Genomic DNA, 19,668 nt, shown 5'->3' with positions numbered 1-19,668 from the left:
TCACCTCCCGCCTTTGACCTCAACTCAGGGAGCTGCCTCAGATTCGAGAGGAGAAAGAAGACGAGGAGGAGGAGGACGGAGAAGAGGAGGATGGAGAGGAGGAGGAGGACGGAGAGGAGGAGGAGGAGGACAGAGAAGAGGAGGATGGAGAGGAGGAGGAGGACAGAGAGGAGGAGGACGGAGAGGAGGAAGAGGACAGAGAGGAGGAGGAGGACGGAGAGGAGGAGGACGAGGAGGAGGCTGAGTAAGGACCCGTGCCCCTGGCTGAGGGATGGTCCAGTGAGGAGCTGCCAGGGCTTCTGGGGTGAGGTTGCTCTCTGCCGCTCCCGGAGCTCCTCCCTTTGTTCCGTGCCCAGTTCCGCTGGGCCCTGACCAGAAAGGCTGAGGCGGTGCTGGGGGACCCCACTGTGCTCATAATGACCTTGGGGTTCATAGTACCTAATACTCAGCGACCACCTCCACGCCACCCACACTCACACATACAGAGGTAGAATGCACCTCCATGGGGCGGGGATTTTTGTCTGTTGCCTCCACTGCCATGTCTCCAGAGCCTAGAACAGTGCCTAGCGCAGTAGGCACCAAATCAGTGTTGGCTGAATGCATGGAAGGATGCACGGACCCATGCAGTGGGCGCCCAGCTCTCCCGGGTGATTAACAAAGCCAAGGCGCAGGGCTGTCTCTGTCCCGCGCACGCTCCCCAACAGTCGGTCCCCAATGGTTGCCTTTGATGCCTCTTAAGGCTGCCCTGGGTTCTGCTCTATCGTCCATAATGGTTGATTCTGTGTCCACATCCATAGAAATTTCAACATCAAAACACACAAAAGAATTCAGTTACAGTAAGAGCTTAAAAATGGAACTCAGAAACCGCTCAAAGTTATAATCAAGCTTGCCAAGAGACTAGATCTTAATTATTCCCACCAGTAAAAAGAAATGATAATTAGGCGATGTGATAGAGTGTTCATTACCGCTACAGTGGCAACCATATCATGATATACAAATGTATCAGTCAGCATGTGGTACACCTTATAAAATGGTATATGTCAAATATATTTGAATAATAAGGAAAGAAACCACTAAGAGGGAGACGATGCTGAGCTATGTGGGCTGGACCGAAGGGCAGATGGAGAGGTGGACGCACGTGGAGGTGACGGATGCCTGAGTGGAGTTAGGGGATGGGAGCCTGGACCAGCGATGTAAAGACGGGCGTCTGATCTCATAGACGGAATGAAAGTGGGGTGGGAGGAGATGCCCGGGGAGTGAGTGTAGATGGAGGAGAGGCCAAAATGCCAGCTCAGAGGTCAGGGAGATGAGGAGGAACCAGAAAGGACCAAGGAGGGGGAGGCGCCCATGGCGGGGTGAGGGAAATGAGAAGGGTGTGAGGCCTGGAGGCCCAGTTGGAAAGTGTCTCAAGGAGGAGGGAGTGAACTGCTGCCTCGCGAGCAGCCCGCATGTCCCGGGAAGGGTGACAGTGTAGCTCGTGGAAGGGGTGGGAGATGATCCTTCAGAGGTGGTGGGGCCAGACTGTGAAGGCCTTGAACTTGATTTCCCGGGAGCAATGGGGAGCCATGGAAGGTTTGTGAGCAGGGAAGTGACGCAGGCTGGCAGCTGCATTGTGCAGAGACTGAGGCAGGAGGAACAGCGAGGTGGCTGTTGTACCGCAGATCAGGCCAGATGATTTAACCTGTCCCCTTGCTCCATCCCCCTTGTATTATACCCTGTACCTGTCACTCTGCCCTCTGTGGTACCCCCGGCCAGTACACTTCCTCCCTGTCCCTTTGGCCATGGCCTGAGGCGAGGTAGCATCACAAGTGTTAGGAGCACAAGCTTTTCTTCTTTCAGCAGAGTGGCCTGGGCAAGTGGCAGACGGGCACAGAGCTTCTGCCTCCACATCTCTGAAACGGGGGGAGGGGTTGATAACAGCCCCTCCTGAGTGGTCAGAGGGCTGGCTGTGAGAATGGATGCGGTAGGACCTGGTGTGGAGTAAGTGCTCCATCAAAAGTCACCCATCTTCTCATCCCTACTGAGGGTCACTTTTAGTCCCAGTCAGGAAAGAGTTAAACCATGAGGCCACACAGGATTTGGGGGCTAGAAGCCTGCTTAGTGTCATCTACTTTGAGTCCACGCTTGCCCAGCTCACCTATAATCCTTCCATCCTCAGCAGGAGGCCACACAACTACTTGATTGCCTCCAATGACAGGGAGCTCACAACCTCTCAAAGTCCGTCCATTCCATCCATATGCACCTCTGACTTAGGAAATTAATTCTTCTGCCAAAACTATGACTTCTGTAACCCGGTCCTAATTCTACCCTCCAGGCCTCTCCAGAGCCAGGATGCTCTCATTAACAGGTAACTGCCCCTCCCCTAAATGAAGACCTTAGATGCTGCCTGGCTGCATTAGTGCAGTTCTATTTGCCTCCTGCTTTCACCTGCCTCTGTGTAGACTGCAGAGCTCTGAGCTGTTCCGCCACCAAACCCGTATGCCCAGCACATAGGTCTGCAAATCTCTTTATATGTTACAGCTCCGGAGCTAAAACACCACTTGAAAGCCAGTGAGCCAATGTGCACACACACAGGTGCACGCACTAACTACACACGTGTTCTCTGCACAGTACACACAGACACACACACACATAACTGCACCGCACATACACACCTGCACACAGACACAGCCACACATGATGGGTTATGTGCACACTTATGTGTAGGCAGGGCACTTACACACACAGCCTGCATACACGCACAAGCAACACACACGGGCACACGTGTACACACTTGCACATATCCACACTAGACACAGGCGCGTACATACAGTTACCTACAAACACTGCAGGCACACACAGGCTCATACAGATGTTCACCCAGAGCTTCAAACTCAGGGCACTTTGGGGCCCCAGATAGGGACGAGGGCCCTGTGGTGACAGAGCCAGTGATCCCAGGGCCAAGGCCAGAGGGTGTCAGGCGTGGGACAGGTGGGCTGGGCTGTCACTGGCTGGGGAAGGATGCTCTTCCCAGCTTTGCGGAGGCACAGGGGTTACTGAGGACGCGTAAGCCCTGGTAACGGGCAGATGGTCGCCTAGCGACCTGGTCTCCGCTGGCAACAACTCAGCTTTTCATAGCAACGGAAGCCTTTTGGTCCCCACCTGGCCTCCCTGGGGGCATTTCCGCAGAGTTCCCCACACGTCCCCTCAATCTGATTAGAAGCAGGAAGGATTGGTGGCTCACCTGCCACCCGAGCCACACTGGGTCCAGAGCTGGCCTCACAGGCTCGGGGCTGGGCTCGGGCTCCCCCAGTTCTCCACTGGCATGCACCGACCTGGGGCTTGGAATGAATGCCATCGCCCCCAGCTGAACTCCTGCACCACGGGAGTCCTTGTCAGCAAAGACAGCGAGACCCAAGTAGGTGGCTGCTTCTCCCTAAGGGCTCCCCTCCTTCCTTCTTTCGGGGCTGGGGTACCGGGTGAAGAGTCTGCTGAAGGCAGCAGTGAGGACCTTAACTTGGGGGCACAGCCTGTTTGGTGACTTGGGGGAGGACAGTGGGCTGGTAAACTCTTGCCAGCTGGCTGTTACCGCTTCTCCCCACAACTTTAACTCGGAGAGCCAGGACCTCTGGGATGCCCACCTCAGCCAGTCTGTCTGATCCTCTACTTGGAAATCCCTGGGACTTGGGAACTTTCCAGAAGTTGATGGTCCGCTGCATCTGGGCTGGTCAAGAGGGGGCCTTAGCAGGCAGCAGGCATACTGCCAACAGGGGGCAGCATGATTTGGGGTTACATGGGTCCCCAAACAGCCCCTGGTGGGGCTGACAGGGCCACTGTAAGGCTTGTCACGTGTCTCCGTAGCTGGAGATGTTTGTGCAAAATGTTCCGCAATCTATGTGGGTGATTCACAGACCTGCAGAAGGCCGCCTCCTCTGGGATTTATAATAATAATGACAAGAACAGTCATGATAACAGCTGTCACCTGATTAGCACTTGTTTTCCGTGCCAGACGTTGTGCTAAGGTTCCTACTGCTAATCCCATTTCACAGATGAGAGAACTGAGGCTCAGAGATAACAGCCCACACGTCCACGGGTGCCCCGCCAGCAAGCGCAGAGAGGGATTCTGTCCCTGGTCAGGCTGGGCTCCTAAGCGGACGCCTAGTACTACAGACAAGGAAAGCTGCTTACCGGTGTTTAGAGATGGAGAATCCAGATGACACCGGACATGGGGAGGTTTTTTGACTTTTCCATGAGCTTCTCACTGGCCCTTCTGACCTCATTCAAATAAGCCAGTCTGTACAGTACAGGCTGGATGAGTCCTACCCATTTGACAGATAAGCAAACGGAGGCTTCCCGGGGACTTGCTTTCCAGGCCAGATTCTAGAACGAGCAAGACCCCAGGAAGCCTCTGACTGGGACTGGGGGAAGTTCATTTCCTGGGCCTTTGTGCTCTGAGAACCGAGGAGGCCCCTGCATCTGTTCCAGGGAAGGAGAATCCAGTCTGCCCCTCGCAGCACAAGCCCATCCCACCCTTCCGGGCAGGGCCGACTTCTCTCGGTGTGGAAGGCACGGTTCCCATAATATTTTTAGAGGCCCCCAAGAACATTTTAATTTCTTTCAAAAATCAGACCAAAAAATGAACTTTTAGATGGAAGAGAATATTTTAATATATAATATTAACATATTAATCTTCATATGAATGCAGTCACAAAATGGAATTTTTAAAATATATTTATGGAGGAAGGGGCCCGTGAAGGCTGAAGTAAGTGCCCAGGCCCTATGAAAGTCATAATATGCCCTTTTCTTCAAGAAAAGCTGTTTCTTCCTGGGCAGGGGAGAGAGTGTGACTCCGACAATTCAGGCCCCTCACAATGGAAATGCGTACGCAATGAAGAGAAATAAAGTGAGTTAGGTGCTTGAATCCTCCAAACACACGCCTCACTCCTCCACGTCACCTGGGGCTGTGCAGACACTCAGAGGCAGGCAGTGGAGTATTAAAGATTTGGTGCTGGGGTCGGAGACACCCATCTTTTATCCAGGTTCACCTGGTACAGTCTGTGTGACCTTGGACAGGCCATCTGACCTCTCTGAGCCTCCGATTTCTAAGCTCAAATAGGATCAGTCATAGCTGGGCTCTCGGGTTTATCTGGGTGAGGGTTCGCTGAGACACTGTACGTGCCATGTGCTTAGCCCGGTGCCTGGCACACAGCCCTTGGGAGCTGCTGTGACAATATGATTGCTGGCTGATTCCTGCTCCCAGGCTGCTGGCTCCAAACTGACTGGGCTGTAATTCCGTCCCCATCTCCTCACCCACCTCAGGAGGGCTGAGACTTGGCCCTCTGGGTAAAGGATGGGGAATTCAGGTTTTCTGGGCAGCGGATGCCAAAGAGCATCCTCCATGAGCCCCTTGGCGACAGTGGTCCATGGCATGGGGTGAGGCCGTTAGGAAGCAGAATCTAATTCTAACCACAAAAATCACATTAGCCCTTGGTCCCAAGTCATCATTTTAACCCAGAGATTGCACACAGGCCTCTCAGGGCCCAATTTAGTCTGGAGACAGGCTCTTTTGGATATTGACATATTAATATAGATATTAATATAGATAATACAGATGTTAATATAGATCTATTAATTTGGATTAATTATCAGCATCTAGAGATGGGGAGGTCCCACCTTTAAAATGTGTAGTTCAGGCTCCTCTTGAAAATCAGCAGATCTGGCCACGGGACTCCCGTTCTAAGCGGAGTGGGGTTGCTGACTCAGATGGGCGCAGGTTCTTCTCTCCTCCCTGTAGTCTCACCCCGGCCCCCGTCACTCATGTATGCCTCTGCCTGGGCCAGGGACCCCTGAAACCTTCAGCAGTTGCAGTGTGGCTCTGATCCCATGGCATGGAAAAAACCAGGGTCTGTGTCCGAGGTTTGTGTGATGTAGGACAATTTGCTGTGTGATTTTGGCCGGGCCAGCTGACCTCTCTGTGCTTCACTTTTCTCATACTCCCTGCTCTGCCTATATCCCCAAGATTGCCTGGAGACTCTCAGAGGGGAAATGCTGGGCATAGATTTTGAACACTCTACAGTGCCCTTTGGTCAGCCCCCAAAGGACAGTTCCTCAAAACCGTCCTCCGTGATTTTCTTTGCACTTGCTGTTCCCCTTTCCTGGACACTATTCCCTACCTATTCCCAGCTCGCAGGCCACCTCCTCTGGGAAGCCCTCCTTCCTAGGCAGAATTGTACTGTGCCCTTCATAGCTACTTGCTCCAGAGTGTGACAGACTGGGAACTTGTTAGCAGGATGTGAGATCTGCCACCTGCCCTGTGCTGGGAGCTTCAAGAGGGCGAGGACCTATCCTTAGGCGTCTTTGTGCCCCAGCTCCTGGCACAGAGCCTGGCACTCAGCACAGTTCAGGAAACATTTAACACCCCTAACCCCAGCCCTTCCCTCCTGCCCCCTTGCAGTCACAGTGTCCTGCTGGATAGCTGTCTGGTGACGCAGGGTGGCGAGGACCAGAGTGAAGAAGGCGGAACTGAGCACCAGGGCGCCTCACACCAGGTATGGAGCAGCACCAGGCTTGGCGCCCGAGCTACCTCGGAGGCCTGGACTGGAGGTGGTGGAAGGGGCTGGGCCTTGTCCCCTTTGCTTACAGGGGTGGGGTTTGGCTGATGAGCTGCCCACAGGACAGAGGTGAGCAGGGTGGTGCGTGCTGTGAGGCCCTGCTTGTAGCAGGGGTCAGATGGTGTCAGGAAGGGCCCCGGGTGGTATGGCCATGGGTGGGGACCAGCGGGCTTAGACTCCAGTCCTCACGTGGCTGTGTGACCCTGGGCAAGTCACCTCCCCACTCTGGGCCTCAGTGGCCACCTCTGTAAAATGGGGCTAAAAACCCTTCCCTGGAGTATCGTATACAGTTCTACGCTGTGAAGTGTGGTGCCGGATGGAGAGTGCCGTGGTGGCTGCTTTAGTTGCTTTGTCCCCACACGCAGCGGGCTACCCGAGAATTTCCGCTCAATACGTGTGACAGGTCCAGGTGTTGGGGCCTGGGGCTCCTGTGTGCGCTGGATGCCCCAGAAGGTGAGCTGGAGGGTATGACCAAACGGGCAGGGCCAGGACTAGTCTTGGGGCCCATCCTGAGGGTAGATCCCCCCACAGGGGCTGGGCTGGACTAGGGCTAGGACAGGGCTTGATGGTCACGGCTTCGGTTTCCACTTTATCTTTTGCAGGAGCTGCAGGAGGAGGCCGTGGCCGCCAGTTCAGGAGGTAGGTGTGTGGTGGGGTTGCATAAGAATGTCCAGGATGCTTTCAGGCTGGGGGCAGCCAGGGTACAGGGGCAAACCCTCCTCCTCTCCCTCTCAACTCGTCCCCCGGCCCCATCCCATCCTCAGGCAAAACCCATTCTGTGCATTTTAGGGCCATGTTGTCAGAGCCTGATGATGTATTTCAAAGGCCCCAGGGGAATTGCACTGAGGCCCCCAGGACCCCAAGAGGCCTGGGGAAACCGTACTCCCAGCCAACCGCTCCTGCCAACCCCCCCACTGGGGACACAGCTCTCTAGGTTACTGCCCAGTGAGGATTTGGCTCAAATGCAACATACCTGAGTGAAAATTGGGGCCAGAGCTCGCTAAGCGTGTGTCCTAGACTGTGTGTCTTTTGAGCTTTTCCTTACTGCTAAGATCCCCAGCACAATTTGATTATTTATCACCCCCACCCCTAATCCTGAGAACTTCAGGGATGATGCGGACAGAGTCTAGGGCAGTGAGGACATCTGGACACTGAGCCCTGGCCTTGCAAACTTCCACAGGCCTCAAGACACTGGTGGTGCTCCACCTGCCCTTTGAGGCAGACAGACCATTTTACAGATGAGAAAACTGAGGCTCCACGTGGGCAGCATTTGGCTCAGTGGTCAAGGACACAGACCTGCCTTTCACTCTTGGCTCCTCCCTCTTCCTCGCTCTGTGACCTGGAGCCAGTTCTGTGACCTCTCTTACCTGTGGCTCCCAAATCAAGAAAGAGGGGCCTATAACGGTACCTACCTCACTGGGTTGTTGGGCAGAGTAGGGGTGACAACGCATCCCTGGAACTGAAAGAAGAGACCGTAATGGGCGCCATGACAATGATGTTTGTGTCCCAGGCAGCCACTGATGGAAGTGGGACTGGACCCCGGCGTCTTCACCCCAGGGGTCCCGAGCCTGCTCCCCACCTGATCTTTGAAAAACATCCTCTGTTAACTTTAACCCAGATCTGCCGGAAACCTACTAAGTCTGCACCCCACATGGATGAACAAGACCAGGATCAGCCGGTTGCGGACTCAGGTTCCGTGGGGCTGGTTCCACCCCCTTCCCCAGGTCATTGGGAAGCAGGTGGCCTGGGAACCACACTTTGAGAAACACTGAAACACAGCCCTTTGTCTGCCGCCACTGGAAAGCGTGGATCTTGAACCAGCAGCTTTGGTGTCACCTGGTTAGAGCTGGTTAGAAATGCAGAATCCCAGGCCCCACCCCAAACCTGCTGAACCAGAATCTGCATTGTTAACAAGATCCCTGGTGATTTCTCAGCGCATTTGTGTTTGAGAGGCGATGGCCTTGAGCCCTTGTTCTCAATCATGACTGCACATTGGAATCATTTGGGGAGATTTAAAAATCTTGGTGCCAGTCCTCACCCCAGACCATTAAATCAGAATCTCGGGGGATGGGCCCACGCATCAGGCATTTCCAGACCTCCCCAGGCGATTCCAGTATGCAGCCCATTTGGGGAAACAGGGACCCAGGAAAAGTTATTGCTTCTGGTTGGAAGTGAAATTAATTGAGCTCCAGGATTTCTTTGGGATGGAAAATCCTACCAGGCTAAGAACGTTTGAGTCTGTGAGCCTAAGCCTGAGGGGTTCTGGGTTCTCCGATTCTAATTTCTTTGAGTCTAAAGTTTGAAGCGCTACGATGGTTGGTTAGCAGACAAAGCTCCAGAACCGGGGCGCTCAGGGCTGTCTCTCAGAGCTGTTGGGTGGATGAGCCACGTGACTGGTGATGCTCTTGACACTGAACTCCAGGGACAAGAGTGACGCTCCAGACTTTGGGTGCAGTTGCGGCAAGCGCACGTGGGCACCCGGCTGGTCTGTGCTGGCGCTGGTGGGGAAGAGCCCCACCTACCCTGCCTCTCCCAACTCTGTGCTCGTCATTGCGGTTCCCAGGGTCCCGCCTCTGCCTGAGATCCCCGCCCCCAGCACCATGGCTAAACCAGGCCGGGACATGGAGCTGAATCGCCTGGTCCAGGACCAGCCACCTGGCCACGTGACCCCCGGGCTTGCTCCCCCAAACCTGGTGGAGCACCTCCCCAACGTGCCCAGCTACCACCCCCCGATCACCCGCACCCCTGTCCTCATCTCCCGGAGGACAGCCTTGTCCAACTCCAGCTTCGCCAAGGAGACCAGGAGCTCCATCGGTCGCCTAGGTAGTGTGAAATTGACCCCCCAGCGCGCTGGTGCCTGTGGTGTGCTTCTGCATGGCTTGGGCTGTTTCCTGCATGGGGTGCCACGGTCTTGGCGTGGGACCACTATTTGGGCTCATGGAACACCACCCCTTCTTCCTCTGCTGACCGGTGCCTTCATCTTGCTTTGTGGTGACCTGAAGGGTATTAGTCCCCTTCTCTCTGTGCCTAAAATTCCACAATTAGCAATTCATTTCTTTGGGTTAAACATGGCTTTTTGCAGATCATCAATTTTTATACAGGTAGTCACTCATACCCGAGTTTAAACAAGTCACTCAGCTCTCCAGGCCAAGAGGCTTGGGGCAGGGAGCTGGGTGGAGGAAGAGAATAATCAGAGGGGAATGAACCAGAAGAGGAATGTGGAGGTCCGTGGCAGACAGAATCTACCGACCTTGAGAGTTGGCTGGGAGCTAGACTTTCTGAGGACTGTGGTTATCTGCTCAGCAAATTCCCTTTCAGGAAAGGGGAGGCCCCCAGGTGCCGACAGGCAGACCCACAGGAGGCGTCCTCAGGGGCCAGTGCAGAGAGAGAGCCTGTCTGGATCCATTTAATTGTGACAAGATCCCCGCAGTGGCCTTCGGGCTCCTGCTGTTTGCTGCCTGATGACAAAGTGCTGGGGGACATACTGGTGCCTCTGGGCTAACCCCTGTCACTTTCTGCCTTGACTCAAACCAGACCTGCCATTTTCCCTTTAATTTGTTTGTTTGTTTTTGGATTACGCTGGGCAAGGTTGCCTCTGAGATTCACAGGCAGGTCGAGCTGAACATTTCACAAGAAGAGATCCACTCTCGTCCTCTCCCTCCTCCTGGCTTGGGGTGGGCACAGAGTTGGGGCAAGGTGGCACGTGATCAACCCCATGACAGGGGATGACACGCCAGGCTCAGTGTTCTGGGCAAGGCCTAAATCTCCTCACTCCAAAGGGTCTTCCACGTCCTCTACCCACATATCGCGGCTCGATTTTTGCGCATTCTGTACCAACTCTGCGTTTATTTGCTTACCATCTTTCTTTCAGTGGATTCACTTTTTCATTTAATTGAGTGTATTTAAACAGGAAGCTTTACATTATAATTCAAATGGAAAACCAGCATGGCCTGCCATAAATATAGAGAAGGCATAAATAGAAATAACCACAAAGGTATGGAGAACAAGGTAGAGTTGGTAGTTTCTAGTGAGGTACGTGGCCTGCTGAAGGCTCAGAGCTGAGTCTGCTCTCCCAGCTGCAAAGGGGGATTCAGACGTGTCAGAGAGGTGTTAAGGCCATAGCAGCACTGACCTGAGGCTTTCTCTCTGCCTTGTCAGGATCCAGACAGAACCGGACAGGGAGGAATGGTTCCATTCTGTCATCCTTTGCCTTGGCTGTGCCATCTAAAATCATCGTGTGCCTTCTCTGGTCCCTGGGAGCCCCACACTTTGAGAAATAGTCCCAGCGACACATTGGGACAGTGGGTTGAACCGGCTGTCATTGACACAGGATGATTTTATTTTATTTACTGATGAATAGGCAAGGATGTTTACTGCAGCACTTTTTAAATGTTCATTAATACAGACTATTTATAAAATGCCTATATTAGCCATTAAAAGTAAAACGAGTAGAGAAATAGAAAATATTGTCAGTCAAAAAAATCTTTCAAATAATTAAAAGATTTACAAAACAGGGATTTATATAAGGCTTGGTACTGGTCACGTTAGTGGTCGAATTTACAACACAGATTAATAGAGAGATGTAAATCAAGGCCCTCTTCCCCAGACTTGGTTCTAAAACATTTACTCTCTAAGATCAAGAGCAAGGTCCTTCGGTGATCGTTTGTGGGTCTTACATATGGTTTCTACCTACGCCCAACCTAAACAGTGGGACACACGGTGATTTTAGATGCTGCAGACAAGGCGGTGACAGCATGTAGTGAGAACATTATTCCCATTTCAATGGTGCTGCTTGGCACCTCTCAGCCGAGGTTTCATTTTGACAGAGGCCTCTACATATGCTGGTCACCAGCCTCAGGATGGGATAAGAGTTTCAGCTCTGGAGCCAGGCTGCCTGGGTCCAAATCTGGGCTCTGCTGAAAGTTTCTTAATCTCTCTGTGCTTCGGTTTCCTTCTCCGCAAAATGGGGACAATGATAACAGGGACCTCATAGAGTGGCCGGGAATGATGACGGAGTTTATATATATAAAGCACTTAGAGTTTAGTGAAACGAATGCCTAGCAGGCATATAGGAAGTGCTTAACAGTAAATAGTATTATTCTCTAAACCAATTTAAGCATAAAATATTCTTTATATTCTGAATTATAGTATTCTTATTCTATAAATCAGTATAATATAAATGAATATAATTTCTACTTTGAGACTCTACTCTCCCAAGCTGGCAGGAAATGAAACATCAGGCTTAGGAGTTCCCCGCCCTCCCCTGGGAGTGATTGAGTTCACAGGGTCTTGTGCAGGGCGAGGCAGGGGGTAAGGGGACTGCCTTCTCCTTCCCAGGTTCCGTGAGACAGCCTCATGGATGCTGAGACCAGGGTGTTTTTTTGCTGCCTGGGGGCCATGCTGGGGGCACCCCAGGGCCCTGAGCATTTTTGAGAAGCTGCCCTTGTCCTGGTTGCCTCCACGGCCCTGGCCCACCGCCAGCTCAACTCTCCCGAGGTCTGCAGGGAAGCAGGGGGACGTCCCCGCCACCTCGTGGCTCTCTCCTGTTTTCCACAGCCTGGGGCATCTCTGGTGAGCCTAGCAAAACTCCTTAAGCTTCTTGAGTCCTGCTTATCCTCTTCCGCTGAGAGCTTAGGGTTAGTAAAACAAATGCCCCAGAGTCTTGAGGTCTGCTTACGTTCCCTCCACCAGACTTCATAAAGTGCTGGCTTTTCCGATGGTGGCCATTAGAAAAAGCTCACATATCCAAGTGTTTCAAAATGCTCCCCTCCCCATTTTGGGGGTGTGCCCCTGCCTTGCTGGCGCCCAGGTCTGTGCCTGGCTGCTATTGGGTGGTCCCGCCCAGGCATGGTGGGGAGTGGGGACACCATTCCAGCCCCTCAGCATCCTCTGAGCTCTGCCTTGGGGCAGACCTGTCCCCACAGTCCCCGGGGTGGGTAAAGAAGACTGAGGTAGGGCCACACCCAGGCTCCCCAGGGAGGACCCAATTCTCAGGATGCGAGGTCTCTCAGAGGTCAGGAGAGGGGTTGGGTTGATGAATTTCGGGGGCTCTTGGCATGTACAAAAATAAGGAAATACCAAACGTGTACCCAAACAGGGATAACACACTATACAAAAACAAACCTGTTACCCTTGATTGCAGGAAACTTCCAGATGTCGCCATTGGAGGCCCTTCAAGAGTGTGAGGCCCTGAAGAAGTAAAATTGTCACTATATGCAAAAACGTGATACTATATATAGAAAATCCTAAGGACTCCATGCAAAAACTACTAGATCTAATAGATGAGTTCAGCAAAGTAGCAGGATACAGGATAAACATTCAAAAATTGGTTGCATTTCTTTACACTAACAATGATATATCAGAAAGGGAATGTAAAAAAAGAATACCTTTTAAAACAGCACCAGAAAAAATAAAATAAAATACCTAGGAATAAACCTGACCAAGGAGGTGAAAGACTTATACACTGAAAACTATGAAACATTATTAAAGGAAATTAAAGAGGATTCAAAGAAATGGAAAGATATCCCATGCTCTTGGATTGGAAGAATTAATATCGTTAAAACAACAATACTACCCAAAGCAATCTACAGATTTAATATGATCCCTATCAAAATACCCAAGACATTTTTCACAGAACTAGAACAAAAAATCAAAAAATTTATACGGAACCATAAAAGACCCAGAATTGCCAAAGCAATCCTGAGGAAAAAAACAAAGCAGGAGGCAGAACTCTTCCAGACTTCAGACAATACTACAAAGCTACTGTAATCAAAACAGCATCATATTGGTACAAAAACATACATACGGATCAATGGAACAGAATAGAGAGCCCAGAAATAAACCCACACACCTACAGTCAATTAAAACAACCCAATTGAAAAATGGGCAGAAGACGTTAATAGACATTTCTCCAAAGAAGGCTTAGAGATGGCCAATAGACACATGAAAAGATGCTCAACATCACTAATTATTAGAGAAATGCAAATCAAAACTACAGTGAGGTACCACCTCACACTGGTCAGAATGGCTATCATTAAAAAGTCTACAAATAACAAACGCTGGAGAGGGTGTGGAGAAAAGGGAACCCTCCTATACTGTTGGTGGGAATGTAAATTGGTGCAGCCACTATGGAGAACAGTATGGAGGTTCCTCAGAAAACTAAAACTAGAGTTGCCATATGATCCAGCAATCCCACTCCTGGGCATATACCCAGACAAAACTATAATTCAAAAAGATGCATGCACCCCTATGTTCATAGCAGCACTATTCACAATAGCCAAGATGTCCATTGACATAAGAATGGATGAAGAAGATGTGGTGCATATATACAATGGAATACTACTCAGCCATTAAAAAGAATGAAATAAGGCCATTTGAAGCAACATGGATACAACTAGAGATTATCACACCAAGTGCAGTAAGTCAGAAAGAAAAAGACAAATACCATATGATACCACTTACATGTGAAATCTAAATATGGCACAAATGAACCTATCTATAAGACAGAAATAGACTCACAGACATAGAGAGCAGACTGGTGGTTGCCAAAGGGGAGGTGGGTGGGGAGGGAAGGACTGGGAGTTTGGGATTAGCAGAGGTAAACTATTATACATAGGATGGATAAACAACAAGGTCCTACTGTAGAGCACAGGGAACTATATTCAATATCCTGTGACAAACCATAATAGAAAAGAATATTAAAAAAAGGAATGTTGATATGTGTATAACTGAGTCACTTTGCTGTACAGCAGAGATTGACACAACATGGTAAATCAAATATAAAAAGAGTGTGAGACCCTTTAGCCCTGTGTCTCATGCCCCCACAGGCCTGGGAAAGCCTTGTCACTCCTACCTTGGGTTGGGGAAACTGAGGCCCAGAGAGGGGAAGCAGCTGAGCCAGGCCGCACCAGGCCAGGCCCTAGGACGTGGCACCCCCAGGCTCCCCATGCCCTATCTGAGTGATGCACCCCCATCACCCACCCCAGGGCCTTGATGCTTCTCCAGGCCCAGGGAAACCAGGCTGGGTTTTGGAGAGCTGGGCTCCAGGCTGTGTCCAGGAGCTCCTATGGCTTCTGTGGCATCGTGGCTTCTTCTGTGGCTCCTGAGTTAGTGGCTGGCATGGGCGTGGCTGTCAGAGGGCCCTGGGCTCTGCATCGTTGTGCCCCCTGCATGGATCTCTCCTGTGGGCCCTGTTGGGAGGCAAGGCTTCCAGAGGCCCCTCCACGCACGCTTTCTGTGGCTTCCCTGTAGAACACAGCAAGGCCCTGGGACCTGGCTTCTCTCTGATGCCGTGCCCAGGAGGTGAAAGACTTATACACTGAAAACTATGAAACATTATTAAAGGAAATTAAAGAGGATTCAAAGAAATGGAAAGATATCCCATGCTCTTGGATTGGAAGAATTAATATCGTTAAAACAACAATACTACCCAAAGCAATCTACAGATTTAATATGATCCCTATCAAAATACCCAAGACATTTTTCACAGAACTAGAACAAAAAATCAAAAAATTTATACGGAACCATAAAAGACCCAGAATTGCCAAAGCAATCCTGAGGAAAAAAACAAAGCAGGAGGCAGAACTCTTCCAGACTTCAGACAATACTACAAAGCTACTGTAATCAAAACAGCATCATATTGGTACAAAAACATACATACGGATCAATGGAACAGAATAGAGAGCCCAGAAATAAACCCACACACCTACAGTCAATTAATCTTTGACAAAGGAGGCAAGAATATAAAATGGGGAAAAGACAGTCTCTTCAGAAAGTGGTGCTGGGAAAGTTGGACAGCTGCATGTAAATCAATGAAGTAGAACACACCCTCCCAGCATACACAACAATAAACTCAAAATGGCTTAAAGACTCAAACATAACACATGACACCATAAAACTCCAAGAAGAGAGCATAGGCAAAACATTCTCTGACATAAATAGTACCAATGTTTTCTTAGGTCAGTCTCCCAAGGCAATAGAAATAAAAACAAAAATAAACAAATGGGACCTAATCAAACTTATAAGCTTTTGCACAGAAAAGGAAACCATTAAAAACAAAAACTAAAAACAAAAAAAACAAAAAGACAACCTATGGAATGGGAGAAAATATTTGCAAATGATGTGACAGACAAGGGCTTAATCTCCAAAATATACAAACAGCTCATACAACTCAACAACAAGGATAAAGAAGATGTGGTGCATATATACAATGGAATACTACTCAGCCATTAAAAAGAATGAAATAAGGCCATTTGAAGCAACATGGATACAACTAGAGATTATCACACCAAGTGCAGTAAGTCAGAAAGAAAAAGACAAATACCATATGATACCACTTACATGTGAAATCTAAATATGGCACAAATGAACCTATCTATAAGACAGAAATAGACTCACAGACATAGAGAGCAGACTGGTGGTTGCCAAAGGGGAGGTGGGTGGGGAGGGAAGGACTGGGAGTTTGGGATTAGCAGAGGTAAACTATTATACATAGGATGGATAAACAACAAGGTCCTACTGTAGAGCACAGGGAACTATATTCAATATCCTGTGACAAACCATAATAGAAAAGAATATTAAAAAAAGGAATGTTGATATGTGTATAACTGAGTCACTTTGCTGTACAGCAGAGATTGACACAACATGGTAAATCAAATATAAAAAGAGTGTGAGACCCTTTAGCCCTGTGTCTCATGCCCCCACAGGCCTGGGAAAGCCTTGTCACTCCTACCTTGGGTTGGGGAAACTGAGGCCCAGAGAGGGGAAGCAGCTGAGCCAGGCCGCACCAGGCCAGGCCCTAGGACGTGGCACCCCCAGGCTCCCCATGCCCTATCTGAGTGATGCACCCCCATCACCCACCCCAGGGCCTTGATGCTTCTCCAGGCCCAGGGAAACCAGGCTGGGTTTTGGAGAGCTGGGCTCCAGGCTGTGTCCAGGAGCTCCTATGGCTTCTGTGGCATCGTGGCTTCTTCTGTGGCTCCTGAGTTAGTGGCTGGCATGGGCGTGGCTGTCAGAGGGCCCTGGGCTCTGCATCGTTGTGCCCCCTGCATGGATCTCTCCTGTGGGCCCTGTTGGGAGGCAAGGCTTCCAGAGGCCCCTCCACGCACGCTTTCTGTGGCTTCCCTGTAGAACACAGCAAGGCCCTGGGACCTGGCTTCTCTCTGATGCCGTGCCCTCCTTCCTCTCCCCAGTACCTGCCACGGAAGAGCACCCGGAAGTGCAGGTGGAAGACGCTGATGCTGACAGCCAGCCCCTCAACGAGGAAGAGAATCCACCCTCTCCCGTGCCGCTGCCCCCGTCTCCTGCCAAATCCGACACACTTGGGGTCCCAGGATCAGCCACAGGGAGGCTCAGGTCACCTTTTATGCTTCTCTTGGGCTTTTCATAGCACTGTGCCACCTGTGCATTTGGCATTTGACGACACTGGGGCCAGAGAGGGGAAGAAACTGGCCCAAGTCACTCAGCGAGTTGCTGTCAGCGCTGGGACTATGGCCCCACCATTTTCAGTTCTCCTAATTCCTGGCTTCAGGCTCTAGAAAGAGCTCTCTGAGGAAGCCCTGTCCAGAATACCCTCAACTGTACGTTTGAAGGGGGTAATAAATGTGACAGGGCTAATTTTTTGTTCAATAATACAATGGACATACCAAAGAACCCTAGATATAATAACCATCCCTAATCCCACCACTCTGGGTGTTAGTTTTATTTTTCTGCCTTCTCTTCCATACCTTGTTTGTGGGCCCATGCTTTTGAGTGGTTTTAGTTGAAGGAGTGATTGGATCATATCTCATTTGAGACCACATCTTATTTATTGAGCCCTTTTCCATATTGCTAGTCTGTCTCCTTAACACTCATTGTGATGCTGTGTTGACATCCTCCAGCTCCATGTGCCAGGATAGACATAACAATCCTCTCTTGTTAAATACTGTCCACAATGGTGCTACAAATATCTCTTTGGTCTTCTTCCCTCTGTCCTTGGGCTCCTTTCTCGAGAGTGGGTTTCCTGGTCAGGGTTGCACGCGTTTTTGTGCCTCTTGAGATAAGTTAGTTGCTGCATGGTTAGAGTTGGTTTTGGACAACCTGAGCCAGGTAACTGAGAGATGGCCTGCATAGAGCTGTAGGCAGTCTGTGAAGTGCAGTACAGTGCTTTGTGAATGGTTAATTAAGCTAAAGGGGAGCTGCCAGTGCATCTCCTTTGCTGGCTAGATTGAGGGATGGTTCTTTTTTCTTGATTACTTCTTGCTTTTGTCCATGAACCCTTGAGTAATTTCTCAGCTGAGGTCAGAAGACTGCCAAAACAGAGATGGTTGGATGTAGCAAACAGAAGTCTCCCAGATTTTGATGTGGAGAAAAGAGTCATAATCTCACCCAGCCTTGGAACACAGCTCACAGACACATCAGTCCTCACGTTTAATTCACTGAATCACGCACAGAATACAGAGAGCAGAAGACAGGGCACCACCATAATTGTAGACATCTGGTCTACCTCTCTCTGTTCCCTTTATAAGGGTAGGGAAACTGTACAGGCTGGGTTAGAGGTAGATATTCGTGAGGAGGGAGGGGACTGAGATCACTTGGGACAAGAATCAAGGCCTTATTATCATTCATTCATTCATTTGCGAACATTTACTGAACATCTTTATGTGCCAGGCTCTGCTCTAGGTGCTGTGGTTGCATCAGGGAGAAGCCTGAGAGGGGCCTGCCCTCACGGAGCTGACATTCCAGTGGGGCCGAGATAGACAATGAACAAGAAATCACACAAGATTTTTCCAGAGAGTGCTAAGGAGAATGTGACTGTGAGAAACTGGGAAGCCTCAGCCTGGGCTTGGCGCCAAGAAGGGATTCTGATGCCTGACATGAGAGGCCAGTGCGGCTGCCTGTGGTCCGGGATGGAATGAGCACGGGGGGCAACTGATGGGAGCAGAAAAGCCACCAAAACAGAGGGGCCCACGGGCAAGGCCCTTCCCACAGTGCAATGCTGTGGTTTGGAGTGAATCCCAAACATCCCCTGTCTACTAGGATTATGAAAATTCAACAAGCTACTGTATGTGAGGTGCTCGGCACAGGGCCAGGCACTGGGCGGTGCTGGAGGAGCATAGCTGCTGATTTAGTTCCATACTCTGGATTCTCTCCAGGCCCGGAGAGGGCACTGGGCTGGGAGCAGGAGTCCTGAGTTTAAGTCCCAGTTGTGAGAATTTTGCCCCAGTCTTCTTGTTTGCAGGCATCCTTTTAATTAGAGTGTAAAAGAGGTGAACCCATGAGTTTTGCCATTCTAGGCGAGTTGGCAGAAGGTAATAGGGTGGTTTCAGAGCCTTCTGGAATAAAGCAAATGCTGCACATCCCTCTGAGTGTATCCCTTTACAAGCCCTAATGGTGGAATCCTGAGTCACGGTGGTTGAATATGGGAAGAGTACCAAGTGGATTCAAGTCTAGACACCAGCAGCTGAGACACCAGTGATTCCAAATGCAGCACTCTGTGGCAGACTTGGACTGAATGATGGGGACCTGGGCATGATTTAGTCTTCATTCTTCAGATAGGGAAGCAGGAACTCCAGGAAGGGATGGGCTCTCCCCAGGTCACACCATGAGCTGGAAAACAGACTTCATGGCCCATGGGTGTCAACTTTTCCAGCCAGGGGCACATCTGCAAAGGGAGAGAAGCTGAGTTTCCAGGAGAGTTAATAAGATGGAATGTGAGCCCTCACACCTTCTCAGCAGCTGGAAGGGTGGTGTGATGGAGAAGGGGACGGGGTGGACTGGGGAGGGCAGTGCCCTCAGACTGGGAGGTGGAAGGGAGAAGGATGTTTAAACTGAGACCCTACTGAGTGATAAGCACTTCATTGAATTGGGTAGATTTAGTCCCATTTTATAGAGGGGGAAAACTGAGGCAGCTCAGAGGGTTTGAGTAACCTGCCAAGGTCACACACTGGGAAGAAGCAGGGCTGGGGTGCAAATTCGGGTTTGCCCGATCCCAAGTCAGTGCGGTTACTTTTTTTGTTTTTTTTTTGTTTTTTTTTGTGGTATGCGGGCCTCCCTCTGTTGGGGCCTCTCCTGTCGCGGAGCACAGGCTCCGGACGCGCAG

At 50.5% G+C, this 19,668-nt stretch overlaps 1 protein-coding gene across 1 annotated transcript in view; it reads left to right on the top strand.

Annotated features, from left to right (window-relative positions):
- Nucleotides 1–19,668, top strand: part of CNGB1 (cyclic nucleotide gated channel subunit beta 1) — a 71,420-nt gene that overhangs the window by 18,537 nt on the left and 33,215 nt on the right. The window contains exons 13-17 of the mRNA XM_055078912.1: nucleotides 29–90; nucleotides 2,308–2,347; nucleotides 6,434–6,527; nucleotides 7,193–7,229; nucleotides 16,781–16,943. Of these exons, the coding sequence (XP_054934887.1) occupies nucleotides 29–90; nucleotides 2,308–2,347; nucleotides 6,434–6,527; nucleotides 7,193–7,229; nucleotides 16,781–16,943 (396 nt within the window). The remainder of the gene's footprint in view (nucleotides 1–28; nucleotides 91–2,307; nucleotides 2,348–6,433; nucleotides 6,528–7,192; nucleotides 7,230–16,780; nucleotides 16,944–19,668) is intronic.

This window comes from Physeter macrocephalus, chromosome 17 (assembly GCF_002837175.3).
Source record: "Physeter macrocephalus isolate SW-GA chromosome 17, ASM283717v5, whole genome shotgun sequence".
Taxonomy (NCBI): domain Eukaryota; kingdom Metazoa; phylum Chordata; class Mammalia; order Artiodactyla; family Physeteridae; genus Physeter; species Physeter macrocephalus.
This window is presented reverse-complemented; position numbering and strand designations above follow the sequence as displayed.